This window comes from Carassius gibelio, chromosome B3 (genome assembly GCF_023724105.1).
Source record: "Carassius gibelio isolate Cgi1373 ecotype wild population from Czech Republic chromosome B3, carGib1.2-hapl.c, whole genome shotgun sequence".
Lineage (NCBI taxonomy): Eukaryota > Metazoa > Chordata > Actinopteri > Cypriniformes > Cyprinidae > Carassius > Carassius gibelio.
The window spans coordinates 18631710-18647708 of NC_068398.1; the positions used below are offsets into that span (position 1 = coordinate 18631710).

Here is a 15999-nt window from a genome sequence, read left to right on the forward strand (position 1 = left end):
CTACTCTGAGTTCGAAGCCGCAGTTGGACAAACATAGTTTGAAAAAGCAAATCTGCTGATTGAAACGCTCGAGTGGGGGAGAGCGAGCAAGTGGAAAAACTCCAGTGCATCACTGTATTCATAGTCAAGCCGCACATATAGCCCCTAACCAACACCTCGTGCGGGGCCTCGGCGATCGCAGAAGCGAAACGGTGGGGGTTAGACGCGAGGCGACTTATAGAAATACACTCCAGAGCGCGGATTCTTTCTTTTTTCTTTTTTACTGTAGCCGTAGGCTATCACGGAGAGAACATGTAGAGAGGCTGCTAACGAACCTCTCATCACTGCCTCCTCGTGATGAACTCACTGTACGACTCTTACCTTTCGTTGACTCATCGCGTCCACGAAGAGGAGTTAACACTGCTCGTAGAAACCGATGGAGAACGCGAGATGAATCCTAGGGCACAGATGATTCGCTTACCTGAAGGAATGAAATCTGAGCGAAATGGCGCGCAGCACCCAGGTATAAGATGCTTATGCATGCGTAGGGCGGTGCCAAGCGCTATTTGGGCAATAGGATTGGCAGGATGGTATAGGGCTTCAGACATTCGTCACACCGAGGGGTGTTCCCATAGCAGGTGACGTCACCGCAACATCGAAGTGACCTATGAAAGGGAACGGCGAGTTATCTTTGTAAAAATATTCCAAAAGACATTTCTCATATAACAATGTTGGTGTGTTAGAGGATTTATTTTATATTAAATGTTAACACTCAAATCACAGTATTTTTATAGTAAATGAATGTACCCAAATAAAGTAACAAAAATGTCTAAATAAGTGAGTGTTGTTTTTATAGAATTATAAAATAGAATAGTACTCTCTACAAATGTGTTTGTGTGTGAATGTATATATATATATATATATATATATATATGTATATATGTATATATGTATGTGTATATGTGTATATGTGTATATATGTATATATATATATATATATATATATATATATATATATATATATATATGTATATATGTATATATATATGTATATATACCTATATATTTATATATAAGTTTTACAAGTTTGCTACGCAGTTTGCGAATGTTCGTTTGAACTATGGTTTCGGTAAATACCGAATCATTGTTGTTGACGGCGGAACTTGCGACCACAGTTGGCTAACGATGTTTTTGGGAAACGCACCCCTGATCGTCAAGGTACGATGTTTTTGGGAAACGCACCCCTGATCGTCAAGGTTTTCGCACATCAGAGGACGTATACGATCACACTGTGATGCTTTTGACTACTGGGGTAAAGACACACAAGTGATCGTCACAAGTAAGTTCTTTACTTCTTTTACCGCAAAAATTTTGTATAGGCTACTTGCAATTAAAAAAATTAAAACAACGGGGCTTCTAGTCTGCAAACAAAACGTGCTTTATAGATTATCCTGTCTATTCCCATGTTGTCGCTATGCCTATTGTTTTCTAGAAACTGCCTCTGATTATTTTAATGTAGCATTAATTCACACTGTCTGTATTAAATTTGGAAATCTTTAAACACCTTATCTGGGTTTCATTTTTTAAACCTTTGAACTTTAAAGAGCAATATAAACGCGTCAAGTAGACTGCGAATCAAACCAGAACAATATGAGGGTGCTTAATAAATTACTGACAGTCTGTTTTCATTTTGACACATAGCTGTCCTACAGTTAACATATAAAATACTTTATTACTTTAAAAACAGAACACTCAATGTGTAAATGTGCTTTTTATTTCGGTCCTAGCCTCGCTAGACTAATTAGATCAGGCCGAGCCTTTTATTTTAGATAGGCTTTTGTAAACCTGAAATAAACTAATCCCAGCCGGCATTTCAACGTTGATTCAACGTTGAAACAACGTTAGGTACCATGGTTGAAACAACGTTGAATAACCTTTCGATTTTGCAAATTGGATCAACGTTGAAATCACGACGTTGATTCACCGTTGAAATCGTGACGTTGATGTACGGTTGAAATCACGACGTTGATTCACCGTTGAAATCGTGACGTTGATGTACGGTTGAAATCACGACGCTGATTCACCGTTAAAATCCCGACGTTGAATCAACGTTGAATAACCTTTCGATTTTGCAAATTGGATCAACGTTGAAATCACGACGTGGATTCACCGTTGAAATCGCGACGCTGTTTCACCGTCTTACCTGCATTACGGGTGAATTAGGGTCGTGCTGCAGACCTGGGATGAAAGCTGAATGAGGTGTTGATTTTGAAAAGTTAATCAGCGTTGATGACACGACGTTGTTTCCCCGTCGTACCTTGCACTGTGTATAAATACACCTAGATCCTAGTGGGCATTTAGATCAACACGGTACATGCAAGGCTAAAAATCTAATGACTGGCAGCAATGGCTTTACAAACAACTTCAATAAACTACCACATGCTCAAAATTGTCAAACAGCAGTTTAATTTTGGAAACATACGGTATAAAACAGATGAAAATAATCCCACACTTTATTATGCAGAGTATGCATGGAGGTAATGCTAAAAACCGGTAGTAGAACAATCCAAATACAATAATATTTAAAGGTTTTTGTAAAATAATTTGGCACATAAATGCATATTTTTTTGCAGCACTTACAAGACAAACCCTTGTACCTTTATGACTGAAACCAGTGGATCTTTTATTTTGGTGGAAACCTACAGTTTCTGTCAAAAACATGTTTTAGTAATGTGTCTCATTACAAGAGTTGTGTACATTTGTGCAGTGAAAATGTGTTTAACAGTTCGAGAAGGGAACCTTCCACCAGTTGATTTCTAATGGGAACCCCCCCGGACTGTGTCTTCTTTACCGTGGGGAATGCAGAATGAGATTTCTACCGCAGGGCACTCTAAAATGTTAGAACCAGCAGCCTTAGTGTATACAGTGTGGTTGTGCTTCGGGTGATCCTTGAAAGTGTCCCAGCGCTAGGTCCTTTCTGATGCCGTCCCCTCCACTCTCTCCCACTTGTGCACTTTCTGTACCGTCCTGTATAAACATTTACATTTAATCATTTAACAGACGATTTTATCCAAAGCGACTTACAAATGAGAAGAACAGAAGCAGTCAGGTGTACAAGCGAACAACAACAGTATACAAGTGCCATGACAAGTCTCAGTTAGTCTAGTACAGAATGCATAGCCAGGTTTTTTTTTTTTTAATATGAAAGACAAGAAAAGAAGGAAAAGTGCTAGCATTAGTTGGTTAAGTTCCGGTGAAAAAGATGAGTCTTAAAATGTTTCTTGAAAATGAGTAAAGACTCAGCAGTTCGGATTGAGATTGGGAGGTGATTCCACCAGCTGGGCACAGTCCAGGAAAAGGTCCGTGAGAGTGATTTTGAACTTCTTTGGGATGGCACCACAAGGAGTCGTTCACTTGCAGAGTGCAAACTTCTGGAGGGCACATAAGATTTAACCAGTGAGTTTAGGTATGTTCACAATGTTTGACAATAACTTTGATATTGTGAAATATATTTAACTGAAAACTGAATGCAAAATAAATCACACAATATTTTCACTTTACAGTTCAGTAACAGTGAGGTTGGAAACAAAGTGGACAACACTATTCATTAAACACTTATTTAATGTATTCAGATGAAAATGTACAATATTAACAAATTATTCACAAGCAGTGTTTTCAGAGCCCCCAGTTACACTGTTTTAATCAGAACACTAACATTACAGTGTAGTAAAACAAGTCAAATCAAATTCAGTACATTTTTATTAAACTAAGCACAATCAAAACCTATCACAAAAGGTCAAAGCATCTCTAGCAGAAGTGACAGTGCAGTGTAGCAGATGAACAATTTCTTACCAATGTTTCAAGAACAAGCTGGATCCTCGATGACTCTACAAGGGGAAAGAAGAAACGGTTTACTGAAAAGTTCTTAAAAAGCAGGATTTCATATTATACCATTTCTTTAAACCACTGGTTCTCAAACTTTTTATACCAAGTACCACTTCAGAAAATATTTGTTATTAAATATTAAGTTGCACCATAATGACCAACATTACATTTCAGCAGCGTAGTAGACCAAACTATTCAGCTACAGGTCTACAGTTAAAAAATGAGGCAGTTTTATTCTAATAAGAATATTTATTGTTGTCAGACACTTTACCATGGTAAATACAGTTTGAACATTAACACTACAACTGTGCTTACATACACAGGTAAATGAAAAAAAAAAGTTTAAATTAAAATGTAATTTTAAATGTAAAAAGTTACAAAACTGAACTGTACTTTAACTGTAACATACTTAAATGTGCAAAAAAAAAAAAAAAAAACTTACTCAAAGATTAAGTTAAAATATATTAACATTAATTAGTTTAATTTAGTGATTCACCTGCATAACAACTAGAGGGGGCCTGACACTTTGAGAACCATGGCTTTAAACAATCCTTTTTTTTTTCATTTTCATTAATTCATTAAAATTATATTATTTAAATACCGACATTTGCACTTATATGTTGCAAGAAAACACTTTGAAACTATTATAAGAATACAAACATATATAACACACCTAATGCATGGGATTCATATCAGGAAAATATGGGAAAATCTCTAAAAGACAGACATTAACACATAACTCACCAGTAACACATTAGGTGAGCATCTAACTTGATCATCTGTGATAAAGCAATGCAAAATTAGACACACGGGTATTTATTTATCTGCAGGTTACATGTCCTTTAAACTACCCATTTGTAAACTCTGGTAATACTTTACTATTTTCTAAAGATAAAGTTAGCGATTTTCTTACCTCATTTTGACAGGATGTTTTCAGGACCTCGCAGAACACCTGACCCTTCTTGTGTTCACAGTTTTTGTTCTCCATTGACATGTCACGACTCAAATTCGCTCAAAATAAATAAAAAATGTACAGGCAAATATGAAATAATTCGGGACCGACCGAGCAGTCAGTTATAACGAGCAGCAGCTCACAGTTAGCCGCCTCACTCACAGAAAGACGACAATAACGGTCATATTTTTAAATGTAGAAAAGCGCGAACCGATTCATTGTCCAGTTTCCTGAATGACAGCCAGATTAACCAATCATGATAGAAGTAATAAAATAAAACTACCAATGGGAGTTGTTTCAGTGTGATAAAGCAGCCAAATGTATAGTTTTATTGTTGTTAATGATGATAATATTTAACATATACCTTTAGATTTTAGAATAGGTATCATGATTAAAATATTTTTAAATGCTATTAAAATAATAATTAATTTAAATAATTTAATATAAATAATTTAAAAGCTTGTTAACCTTTTTCTACCATTTAGCATTAAACATTTTTAACGTTGTTTCATTAAAACAACTGACCTTATTTCAACCATATTTCAACGTTGAAAGTTGGTCATGTGCTGGAAGTTTTTCAACAGTTCATCTTTAAACGTTGAATCAACGTTGTTTCAACGTTGAAACCACAACTGACCTTATTTCAACCATATTTCAACATTGAAAGTTGGTCATGTGCTGGATGTTTTTCAACCATTCAGCTTTAAACGTTGAATCAACGTTGTTTCAACGTTGAAACCACAACTGACCTTATTTCAACCATATTTCAACGTTGAAGGTCGGTCATGTGCCGGCTGGGATGTAGCGCTGTGAGAGTTACTTCGACTCGGGCAAAGGGAAGCTGGTGATCGTCACAAGTAAGTGATTTATCGCTTTTTTCTCAATATTTAGTTTTGTATTCCCAGAATCAATCTTGTCAAAAGCTGTCGCTCTATTAATCACAGTCTAAAAAAAAATAGAGCAACCTTGGAACCATGAAACCTTGTGAAAAGATTAAACAACACTGGGAAAAATATAGTGCATATTTGAATTGTTAACTTTAAAAAAAATAAATGTGCTAAATTATAAGTGTTTTCACAAGAAAACAGAACAAATGTCGCAACACCAAATAAAAAAAAAAAAAAAAGCACCCAGACTTTGGTGCGCCGACTTTGGTCTTATATTTATCTCCGTTGTGGAGCACCCTTGAGCATTTTGCCAGTTGTGTGCGTATTCTTGTTCTGTTTTTGCTGTTTTGTTTTAATACAAACTCATCTGCTAATTGTAAATGCTATTTCTTCTACATCAGTAATTATGGAAGGGAAGTGAGGGAAATTTAATTTTTAATCATAAACAGAATGTTCATGGAATATGCTATAGATTGTGATTGGTATATTGTACTGTCTAAGTGAACCCGGTTCGAATCCGAAAAATGACTGCCTGCCATAGGCCCATGGTCTCTTACTAAAGTAACCAGATTCTGTTCCACTGTCTCTCTTGTTGCCAAGCTGGTTGATTTGCACGGAAAAAAAAAAGTGGATTTAGATATATTGAAAACGCATTGACTATTAGATTATAGAACGTAGCTATTTTAGGTGCTATTAGGTGATTAGGCCTATAAATTAGACAGTTTATAATACATTTTCTCAATCGGGAGAATTTGAATTGCTGGTGCTGAGGGGAGAGCTGTGCCGTTAGTCTTGCATATGAGCAAAATAGGTCTTGATCCCTCGATTCTAATAGGCTATTTTATTATTCAACTATTTTATTAATAGCAATTTATTCAAAATGTTTCATTTGTTACTAATGAAATTAAACATGCACATAGCTTATTTAGTTTTATTTTATTAATGTGTTGTTTTATATTAATAACTCATTTATTAATGCAGCCTGCCTGTGATTGCCATACAAATGTTTTTAAGATAATTTCTGGGGGTTGCTGAAGCAACTGTAAAGTCAATTAAGTCCACTGTATTTTGCTTCATCTGTGTGTGTGTGCGTACTAGCCTGTGTTTTGTGTGGTTTCACTCTTTCAGATGAAGTTAAAGCACCGAATGTGTTTATGATGTCTCCGTGTGAATCCTCACCTGGTTCTTTACTTGTTGGCTGTTTGGCCACTGGATTTGCTCCTACTGAATCTGTCAATTTCAGATGGATGGATGAGCACGGAAACTCTTTGACTAATTTCATCCAGTACCCTACAGTAGGAACTGGAAACAAGAAGATGAAAGTCAGCCATATAACTATTAATGAAACCAAATGGAATCAAAGTGAAATTATCTGTGAGGCAAGACACCCATCAGGAAATGTCAACGAAACATTCAAAATAGGTAACAACAGACATTAACAGGATGAACATTAAATTAAACTGTTGAGGTCTACTGTGAAATTGTCAGTTCTCCTTCACATGTTTTTATTGTACATAAACATTGTTTTAATTACAGTGAAATCAAAAGAACCAACACTGAGCTTGGTTCTTGTAACAACCCAAAAAAGTACATCTGTCATGTGTGTCATTGAGGATTTAAATCCCAAGGAGATCGATGTACAATGGAACGTGAATAATACCAAAAGCATGAGCCAGGTAAAACTGGAACGCAAACTGAATGGCACAGGTCATTACACAGCATACAGTTTTTATGAAGTCAGCAGTGAGAATTGGGATGTGAATACTCAGTATACCTGTGAGGTAACACACTTGGGAAATCTGTTCACTGTGAGGGCAAACTTCAAAGGTAAGTCATCTAATGTTGATTTGCTCTCTCTAGTTACAAGACAAGACATTGATTTCTATTTCAAATGCACACAAAGATACACTCCTTCAAACTAAACCCAATTCACAGATATACACATAAACTAAATATTTATATCATAGATGACATCAAACTTACACAATAAGTAATATTTACTTTCTTTGTCCTTTGCAGCTAAGTTGTCACTGACAATGAAGCCACCAATTCAGAAAGAACTATTTGCTAATGATAAAATTGTCTTGCAAGCTGTTGTTTCTGGAGATGTAAAAGATACAGTGCAAGGTACTTCAGTATCATGTAAAGTGAAGGATGAGCTTGTGCCCAATGGGAATATCAAAACAGGGAATGTTGAATCTTCTGACACTTCACAATTTAACAGAATTCACGATGACACTGTTGACACAGAGAAATGGTTTGATGGTCACGTGGTCACCTGCGCCATCCGTGACACAAATAATAACAGAGACATCGAGCAGGAGATCAGTTTTCAAAAAGGAGGTAAGTCAGTTTAAAACTTCAAATAATAAACTTTGTGGCCCTATGTTCATTTATTATAGATGCTTAAAATTTAATTGCCTGAAACCAAAAAAATAATAAAATAAAATATTGCATTCAAGAACATTTGAAATTCTTTCTGTCAAAAAAGATTAGATGGCCATGATACACTATTGTTATGCTATGTGCTTCTATGATACAGTAAATACTTATTTAATTGCCTTGCAAAAACAATATAAAAAATATTGCCTTCAAGCACACTTGAGATTGTTTCTGTCAAAAAGATTACTTTTGATACACTATTGTTTTTCATTATTGTGTGACTTTTCTGTTTGTTCAATGAACCTTTATTATACTTCCTCCAATTCAGATGGAAAAGAGCCCACTGTTACCATTTACAAACTTGATAACATCAAAGATCATATCTCTCATGTGTGTGAGGTCACCAGCCCTAAACTCGGTGATGTCTATGTAATGTGGAAAGTGGGTAATGAGTCTTACAGAGAGGGCACAACCAGTGCTCCCACCCATCAAAAGGACTCCGCGTCTGTTCTCAGCATCCTAACAATGACAAAAGAAGAGTATAATGTCATCACCTGTGCAGTGATTCATGCCAACATGACCAATAGAAGTTCTCCATTACAAGTGTCAACAAGCAAAAGTAAACAAAGTTTCATGAGATTAATGTGCAAGCGTTTCCAAACTATCATTGTTCATCTGTTGTTCAGTTTTCCAGTGCTTTTGTCCTGTTGCTCTCTCATCAGATTATGTAAATTATCTTCAATGTTGTTTTTGTGCACATTTCTTTCTCTGTGTTTGTATCACTGTATGTATATATATATATATATATATATATATATATATATATATATATATATATATATATATATATATATATATTAGATATTTATATCACAGATGACATCAAATTTACACATGAAGTAATATTTACTTTCTTTTTCCTTTGCAGCTAAATTGTCACTGACAATGAAGCCACCAATTCAGAAAGAACTATTTGCTAATGATAAAATTGTCTTGCAAGCTGTTGTTTTTGGAGATGTAAAAGATACAGTGCAAGGTACTTCAGTATCATGTAAAGTGAAGGATGAGCGTGTGCACAATGGGAATATCAAAACAGGGAATGTTGAATTTTCTTCTGACACTTCTCAATTTAAAAAGATTCACGATGTCACTGTTGACACAGAGAAATGGTTTGATGGTCACGTGGTCACCTGCGCCATCCGTGACACAAATAATAACAGAGACATCGAGCAGAAGATCAGATTTCAAAAAGGAGGTAAGTCAGTTTAAAACTTCAAATAATCAACTTTGTGGCTCTAAATGTATTTATGATAGATGCTTATAATTTAATTGCATAACAAAAAAGAAAAAAAAAATGAAATAAAATATTGCCTTCAAGCACACTTGAGATTATTTCTGTCAAAAAGATTACTTTTGATACACTATTGTTATTCATTATTGTTTGATTTTTCTGTTTGTTCAATGAACCTTTATTATACTTCCTCCAATTCAGATGGAAAAGAGCCCACTGTTACCATTTACAAACCTGATAATGTCAAAGATCATATCTCTCATGTGTGTGAGGTCACCAGCCCTAAACTCGGTGATGTCTATGTAATGTGGAAAGTGGGTAATGAGTCTTACAGAGAGGGCACAAGCAGTGCTCCCACCCATCAAAAGGACTCCACGTCTGTTCTCAGCATCCTAACAATGACAAAAGAAGAGTATAATGTCATCACCTGTGCAGTGATTCATGCCAACATGGCCAATAGAAAAGCTCCATTACAAGTGTCAACAAGCACAAGTAAACAAAGTTTCATGAGATTAATGTGCAAGCGTTTCCAAACTATCATTGTTCATCTGTTGTTCAGTTTTCCAGTGCTTTTGTCCTGTTGTTCCCTCATCAGATTTTGTAAATTATCTTCAATGTTGTTTTTGTTTATATACATCACAGATGACATCAAATCTACACATGAAGTAATATTTACTTTCTTTCTCCTTTGCAGCTAAATTGTCACTGACAATGAAGCCACCAATTCAGAAAGAACTATTTGCTAATGATAAAATTGTCTTGCAAGCTGTTGTTTCTGGAGATGTAAAAGATACAGTGCAAGGTACTTCAGTATCATGTAAAGTGAAGGATGAGCGTGTGCACAATGGGAATATCAAAACAGGGAATGTTGAATCTTCTGACACTTCACAATTTAACAGAATTCACGATGTCACTGTTGACACAGAGAAATGGTTTGATGGTCACGTGGTCACCTGCGCCATCCGTGACACAAATAATAACAGAGACATCGAGCAGAAGATCAGTTTTCAAAAAGGAGGTAAGTCGGTTTAAAACTTCAAATAATAAACTTTGTGGCCCTATGTTCATTTATTATAGATGCTTATAATTTAATTGCCTAAAACTAAATAAAATATAAAATAAAATATTGCCTTCAAGCACATTTGAAATTCTTTCTATCAAAAAAGATTAGATGGCCATGATACACTATTGTTATGCTACGTGCATTCATGATACAGTAAATGCTTATTTAATTGCCTTGCAAAAAATATAATAAAATATTACCTTCAAGTAACTTGAGGTTATTTCTGTCAAAAAGATTACTTTTCATACACTATTGTTATTCATTATAGTGTGATTTTTCTGTTTGTTTAATTAACCTTTATGACTTTCTCCAATTCAGATGGAAAAAAGCCCACTGTTACCATTTACAAACCTGATAATGTCAAAGATAATATCTCTCATGTGTGTGAGGTCACCAGCCCTAAACTCGGTGATGTTTATGTAATGTGGAAAGTGGGTAATGAGTCTTACAGAGAGGGCACAACCAGTGCTCCCACCCATCAAAAGGACTCCACGTCTGTTCTCAGCATCCTAACAATGACAAAAGAAGAGTATAATGTCATCACCTGTGCAGTGATTCATGCCAACATGGCCAATAGAAGTTCTCCATTACAAGTGTCTACAAGCAAAAGTAAACAAAGTTTCATGAGATTAATGTGCAAGCGTTTCCAAACTATCATTGTTCATCTGTTGTTCAGTTTTCCAGTGCATTTGTCCTGTTGCTCTCTCATCAGATTATGTAAATTATCTTCAATGTTGTTTTTGTGCACATTTATTTCTCTGTGTTTGTATCACTGTATATATATATATATATATATATATATATATATATATATATATATATATATATATATATATATGTATCACAGATGACATCAAATGTACACAATAAGTAATATTTTCTTTCTTTTTCCTTTGCAGCTAAATTGTCACTGACAATGAAGCCACCAATTCAGAAAGAACTATTTGCTAATGATAAAATTGTCTTGCAAGCTGTTGTTTCTGGAGATGTAAAAGATACAGTGCAAGGTACTTCAGTATCATGTAAAGTGAAGGATGAGCTTGTGCCCAATGGGAATATCAAAACAGGGAATGTTGAATTTTCTTCTGACACTTCTCAATTTAAAAAGATTCACGATGTCACTGTTGACACAGAGAAATGGTTTGATGGTCACGTGGTCACCTGCACCATCCATGACACGAATAATAACAGAGACATCGAGCAGAAGATCAGTTTTCAAAAAGGAGGTAAGTCAGTTTAAAACTTCAAATAATCCACTTTGTGGCACTCTGTGCATTTATGATAGATGCTTATAATTTAATTGCATTTTTTTTTTTTTTTTATGAAATAAAATATTGCCTTCAAGCACACTTGAGATTATTTCTGTCAAAAAGATTACTTTTGATACACTATTGTTATTCATTATTGTTTGATTTTTCTGTTTGTTCAATGAACCTTTGTTATACTTCCTCCAATTCAGATGGAAAAGAGCCCACTGTTACCATTTACAAACCTGATAATGTCAAAGATAATATCTCTCATGTGTGTGAGGTCACCAGCCCTAAACTCGGTGATGTCTATGTAATGTGGAAAGTGGGTAATGAGTCTTACAGAGAGGGCACAACCAGTGCTCCCGCCCATCAAAAGGACTCCACGTCTGTTCTCAGCATCCTAACAATGACAAAAGAAGAGTATAATGTCATCACCTGTGCAGTGATTCATGCCAACATGGCCAATAGAAGAGCTCCATTACAAGTGTCAACAAGCAAAAGTAAACAAAGTTTCATGAGATTAATGTGCAAGCGTTTCCAAACTATCATTGTTCATCTGTTGTTCAGTTTTTACATTAGATATTTATATCACAGATGACATCAAATTTACACATGAAGTAATATTTACTTTCTTTTTCCTTTGCAGCTAAATTGTCACTGACAATGAAGCCACCAATTCAGAAAGAACTATTTGCTAATGATAAAATTGTCTTGCAAGCTGTTGTTTCTGGAGATGTAAAAGATACAGTGCAAGGTACTTCAGTATCATGTAAAGTGAAGGATGAGCGTGTGCACAATGGGAATATCAAAACAGGGAATGTTGAATTTTCTTCTGACACTTCTCAATTTAAAAAAATTCACGATGTCACTGTTGACACAGAGAAATGGTTTGACGGTCACGTGGTCACCTGCGCCATCCGTGACACAAATAATAACAGAGACATCGAGCAGAAGATCAGTTTTCAAAAAGGAGGTAAGTCAGTTTAAAACTTCAAATAATCAACTTTGTGGCACTATGTGTATTTATGATAGATGCTTATAATTTAATTACATAAATTTAAAAAATGAAATAAAATATTGCCTTCAAGCACACTTGAGATTATTTCTGTCAAAAAGATTACTTTTGATACACTATTGTTATTCATTATTGTGTGACTTTTCTGTTTGTTCAATGAACCTTTATTATGCTTCCTCCAATTCAGATGGAAAAGAGCCCACTGTTACCATTTACAAACCTGATAATGTCAAAGATAATATCTCTCAAGTGTGTGAGGTCACCAGCCCTAAACTCGGTGATGTCTATGTAATGTGGAAAGTGGGTAATGAGTCTTACAGAGAGGGCACAACCAGTGCTCCCACCCATCAAAAGGACTCCGCGTCTGTTCTCAGCATCCTAACAATGACAAAAGAAGAGTATAATGTCATCACCTGTGCAGTGATTCATGCCAACATGACCAATAGAAGTTCTCCATTACATGTGTCAACAAGCAAAAGTAAACAAAGTTTCATGAGATTAATGTGCAAGCGTTTCCAAACTATCATTGTTCATCTGTTGTTCAGTTTTCCAGTGCATTTGTCCTGTTGCTCTCTCATCAGATTATGTAAATTATCTTCAATGTTGTTTTTGTGCACATTATTTCTCTGTGTTTGTATCACTGTATATATTCTGTATATACCAATTCAGAAAGAACTATTTGCTAATGATAAAATTGTCTTGCAAGCTGTTGTTTCTGGAGACGTAAAAGATACAGTGCAAGGTACTTCAGTATCATGTAAAGTGAAGGATGAGCTTGTGCCCAATGGGAATATCAAAACAGGGAATGTTGAATTTTCTGACACTTCACAATTTAACAGAATTCACGATGACACTGTTGACACAGAGAAATGGTTTGATGGTCACGTGGTCACCTGCGCCATCCGTGACACAAATAATAACAGAGACATCGAGCAGAAGATCAGTTTTCAAAAAGGAGGTAAGTCAGTTTAAAACTTCAAATAATCAACTTTGTGGCACTCTGTGCATTTATGATAGATGCTTATAATTTAATTGCATAAAAAAATTTTTTTACAAAATGAAATAAAATATTGCCTTCAAGCACACTTGAGATTATTTCTGTCAAAAAGATTACTTTTGATACACTTGTTATTCATTATTGTTTGATTTTTCTGTTTGTTCAATGAACCTTTATTATACTTCCTCCAATTCAGATGGAAAAGAGCCCACTGTTACCATTTACAAACCTGATAATGTCAAAGATAATATCTCTCATGTGTGTGAGGTCACCAGCCCTAAACTCGGTGATGTCTATGTAATGTGGAAAGTGGGTAATGAGTCTTACATAGAGGGCACAACCAGTGCTCCCACCCATCAAAAGGACTCCACGTCTGTTCTCAGCATCCTAACAATGACAAAAGAAGAGTATAATGTCATCACCTGTGCAGTGATTCATGCCAACATGGCCAATAGAAGAGCTCCATTACAAGTGTCAACAAGCACAAGTAAACAAAGTTTCATGAGATTAATGTGCAAGCGTTTCCAAACTATCATTGTTCATCTGTTGTTCAGTTTTCCAAAGCTTTTGTCCTGTTGCTCTCTCATCAGATTATGTAAATTATCTTCAATGTTGTTTTTGTTTATATACATCACAGATGACATCAAATCTACACATGAAGTAATATTTACTTTCTTTCTCCTTTGCAGCTAAATTGTCACTGACAATGAAGCCACCAATTCAGAAAGAACTATTTGCTAATGATAAAATTGTCTTGCAAGCTGTTGTTTCTGGAGATGTAAATACAGTGAAGATACAGTGCAAGGTACTTCAGTATCATGTAAAGTGAAGGATGAGCTTGTGCCCAATGGGAATATCAAAACAGGGAATGTTGAATCTTCTGACACTTCTCAATTTAAAAAAAATCACGATGTCACTGTTGACACAGAGAAATGGTTTGATGGTCACGTGGTCACCTGCGCCATCCGTGACACAAATAATAACAGAGACATCGAGCAGAAGATCAGTTTTCAAAAAGGAGGTAAGTCAGTTTAAAACTTTCAAATAATCAACTTTGTGGCCCTATGTTCATTTATTATAGATACTTATAATTTAATTGCCTGAAACTAAAAAAAAAATATAATAAAATATTGCCTTCAAGCACACTTGAGATTGTTTCTGTCAAAAAGATTACTTTTCATACACTATTGTTATTCATTATTGTGTGACTTTTCTGTTTGTTCAATGAACCTTTATTTTACTTCCTCCAATTCAGATGGAAAAGAGCCCACTGTTACCATTTACAAACCTGATAATGTCAAAGATAATATCTCTCATGTGTGTGAGGTCACCAGCCCTAAACTCGGTGATGTCTATGTAATGTGGAAAGTGGGTAATGAGTCTTACAGAGAGGGCACAACCAGTGCTCCCACCCATCAAAAGGACTCCACGTCTGTTCTCAGCATCCTAACAATGACAAAAGAAGAGTATAATGTCATCACCTGTGCAGTGATTCATGCCAACATGGCCAATAGAAAAGCTCCATTACAAGTGTCAACAAGCAAAAGTAAACAAAGTTTCATGAGATTAATGTGCTAGCCTTTCCAAACTATCATTGTTCATCTGTTGTTCAGTTTTCCAAAGCTTTTGTCCTGTTGTTCCCTCATCAGATTATGTAAATTATCTTCAATGTTGTTTTTGTGCACATTTCTTTCTTTGTGTTTGTATCAATATATATATATATATATATATATATATATATATATATATATATATATATATATATATATTAGATATTTATATCTCAGATGACATCAAATCTACACATGAAGTAATATTTACTTTCTTTCTCCTTTGCAGTTAAATTGTCACTGACAATGAAGCCACCAATTCAGAAAGAACTATTTGTTAATGATACAATTGTCTTGCAAGCTGTTGTTTCTGGAGATGTAAAAGATACAGTGCAAGGTACTTCAGTATCATGTAAAGTGAAGGATGAGCTTGTGCCCAGTAGGAATATCAAAACAGGGACTTTTGAATTTTCTTCTGACACTTCTCAATTTAAAAAAATTCACGATGTCACTGTTGACACAGAGAAATGGTTTGATGGTCACGTGGTCACCTGCACCATCCATGACACGAATAATAACAGAGACATCGAGCAGGAGATCAGATTTCAAAAAGGAGGTAAGTCAGTTTAAATCTTCAAATAATCAACTTTGTGGCTCTGTTCATTTATGCTTCAGTAAGTTCTTATAATTTTATAGTCTTGCAGAAAATACAATAAAATGTTGCTTTCAAGCACATTTGAAATGATTT

At 35.2% G+C, this 15999-nt stretch overlaps 1 long non-coding RNA gene and 2 gene segments (V, D, J or C); 2 read left to right on the forward strand and 1 right to left on the reverse strand.

Moving 5' to 3' along the window:
• Nucleotides 1-15999, forward strand: part of LOC127952942 (Ig mu chain C region membrane-bound form-like) — a 371759-nt gene that overhangs the window by 154502 nt on the left and 201258 nt on the right.
• Nucleotides 2583-5122, reverse strand: LOC127952999 (uncharacterized). The gene is made up of 4 exons (XR_008153087.1): nt 4778-5122; nt 4609-4643; nt 3832-3866; nt 2583-3410 (listed from the first exon to the last, which is right to left on the reverse strand). It is a non-coding gene; the product is annotated as an uncharacterized LOC127952999 (long non-coding RNA).
• Nucleotides 7707-15999, forward strand: part of LOC127952940 (Ig mu chain C region membrane-bound form-like) — a 210593-nt gene continuing 202300 nt past the window's right edge. The window contains 6 exon segments of the C gene segment in view: nt 7707-8046; nt 8414-8812; nt 11339-11665; nt 11899-12189; nt 12336-12662; nt 12892-13074. Of these exon segments, the coding sequence occupies nt 7740-8046; nt 8414-8812; nt 11339-11665; nt 11899-12189; nt 12336-12662; nt 12892-13074 (1834 nt within the window).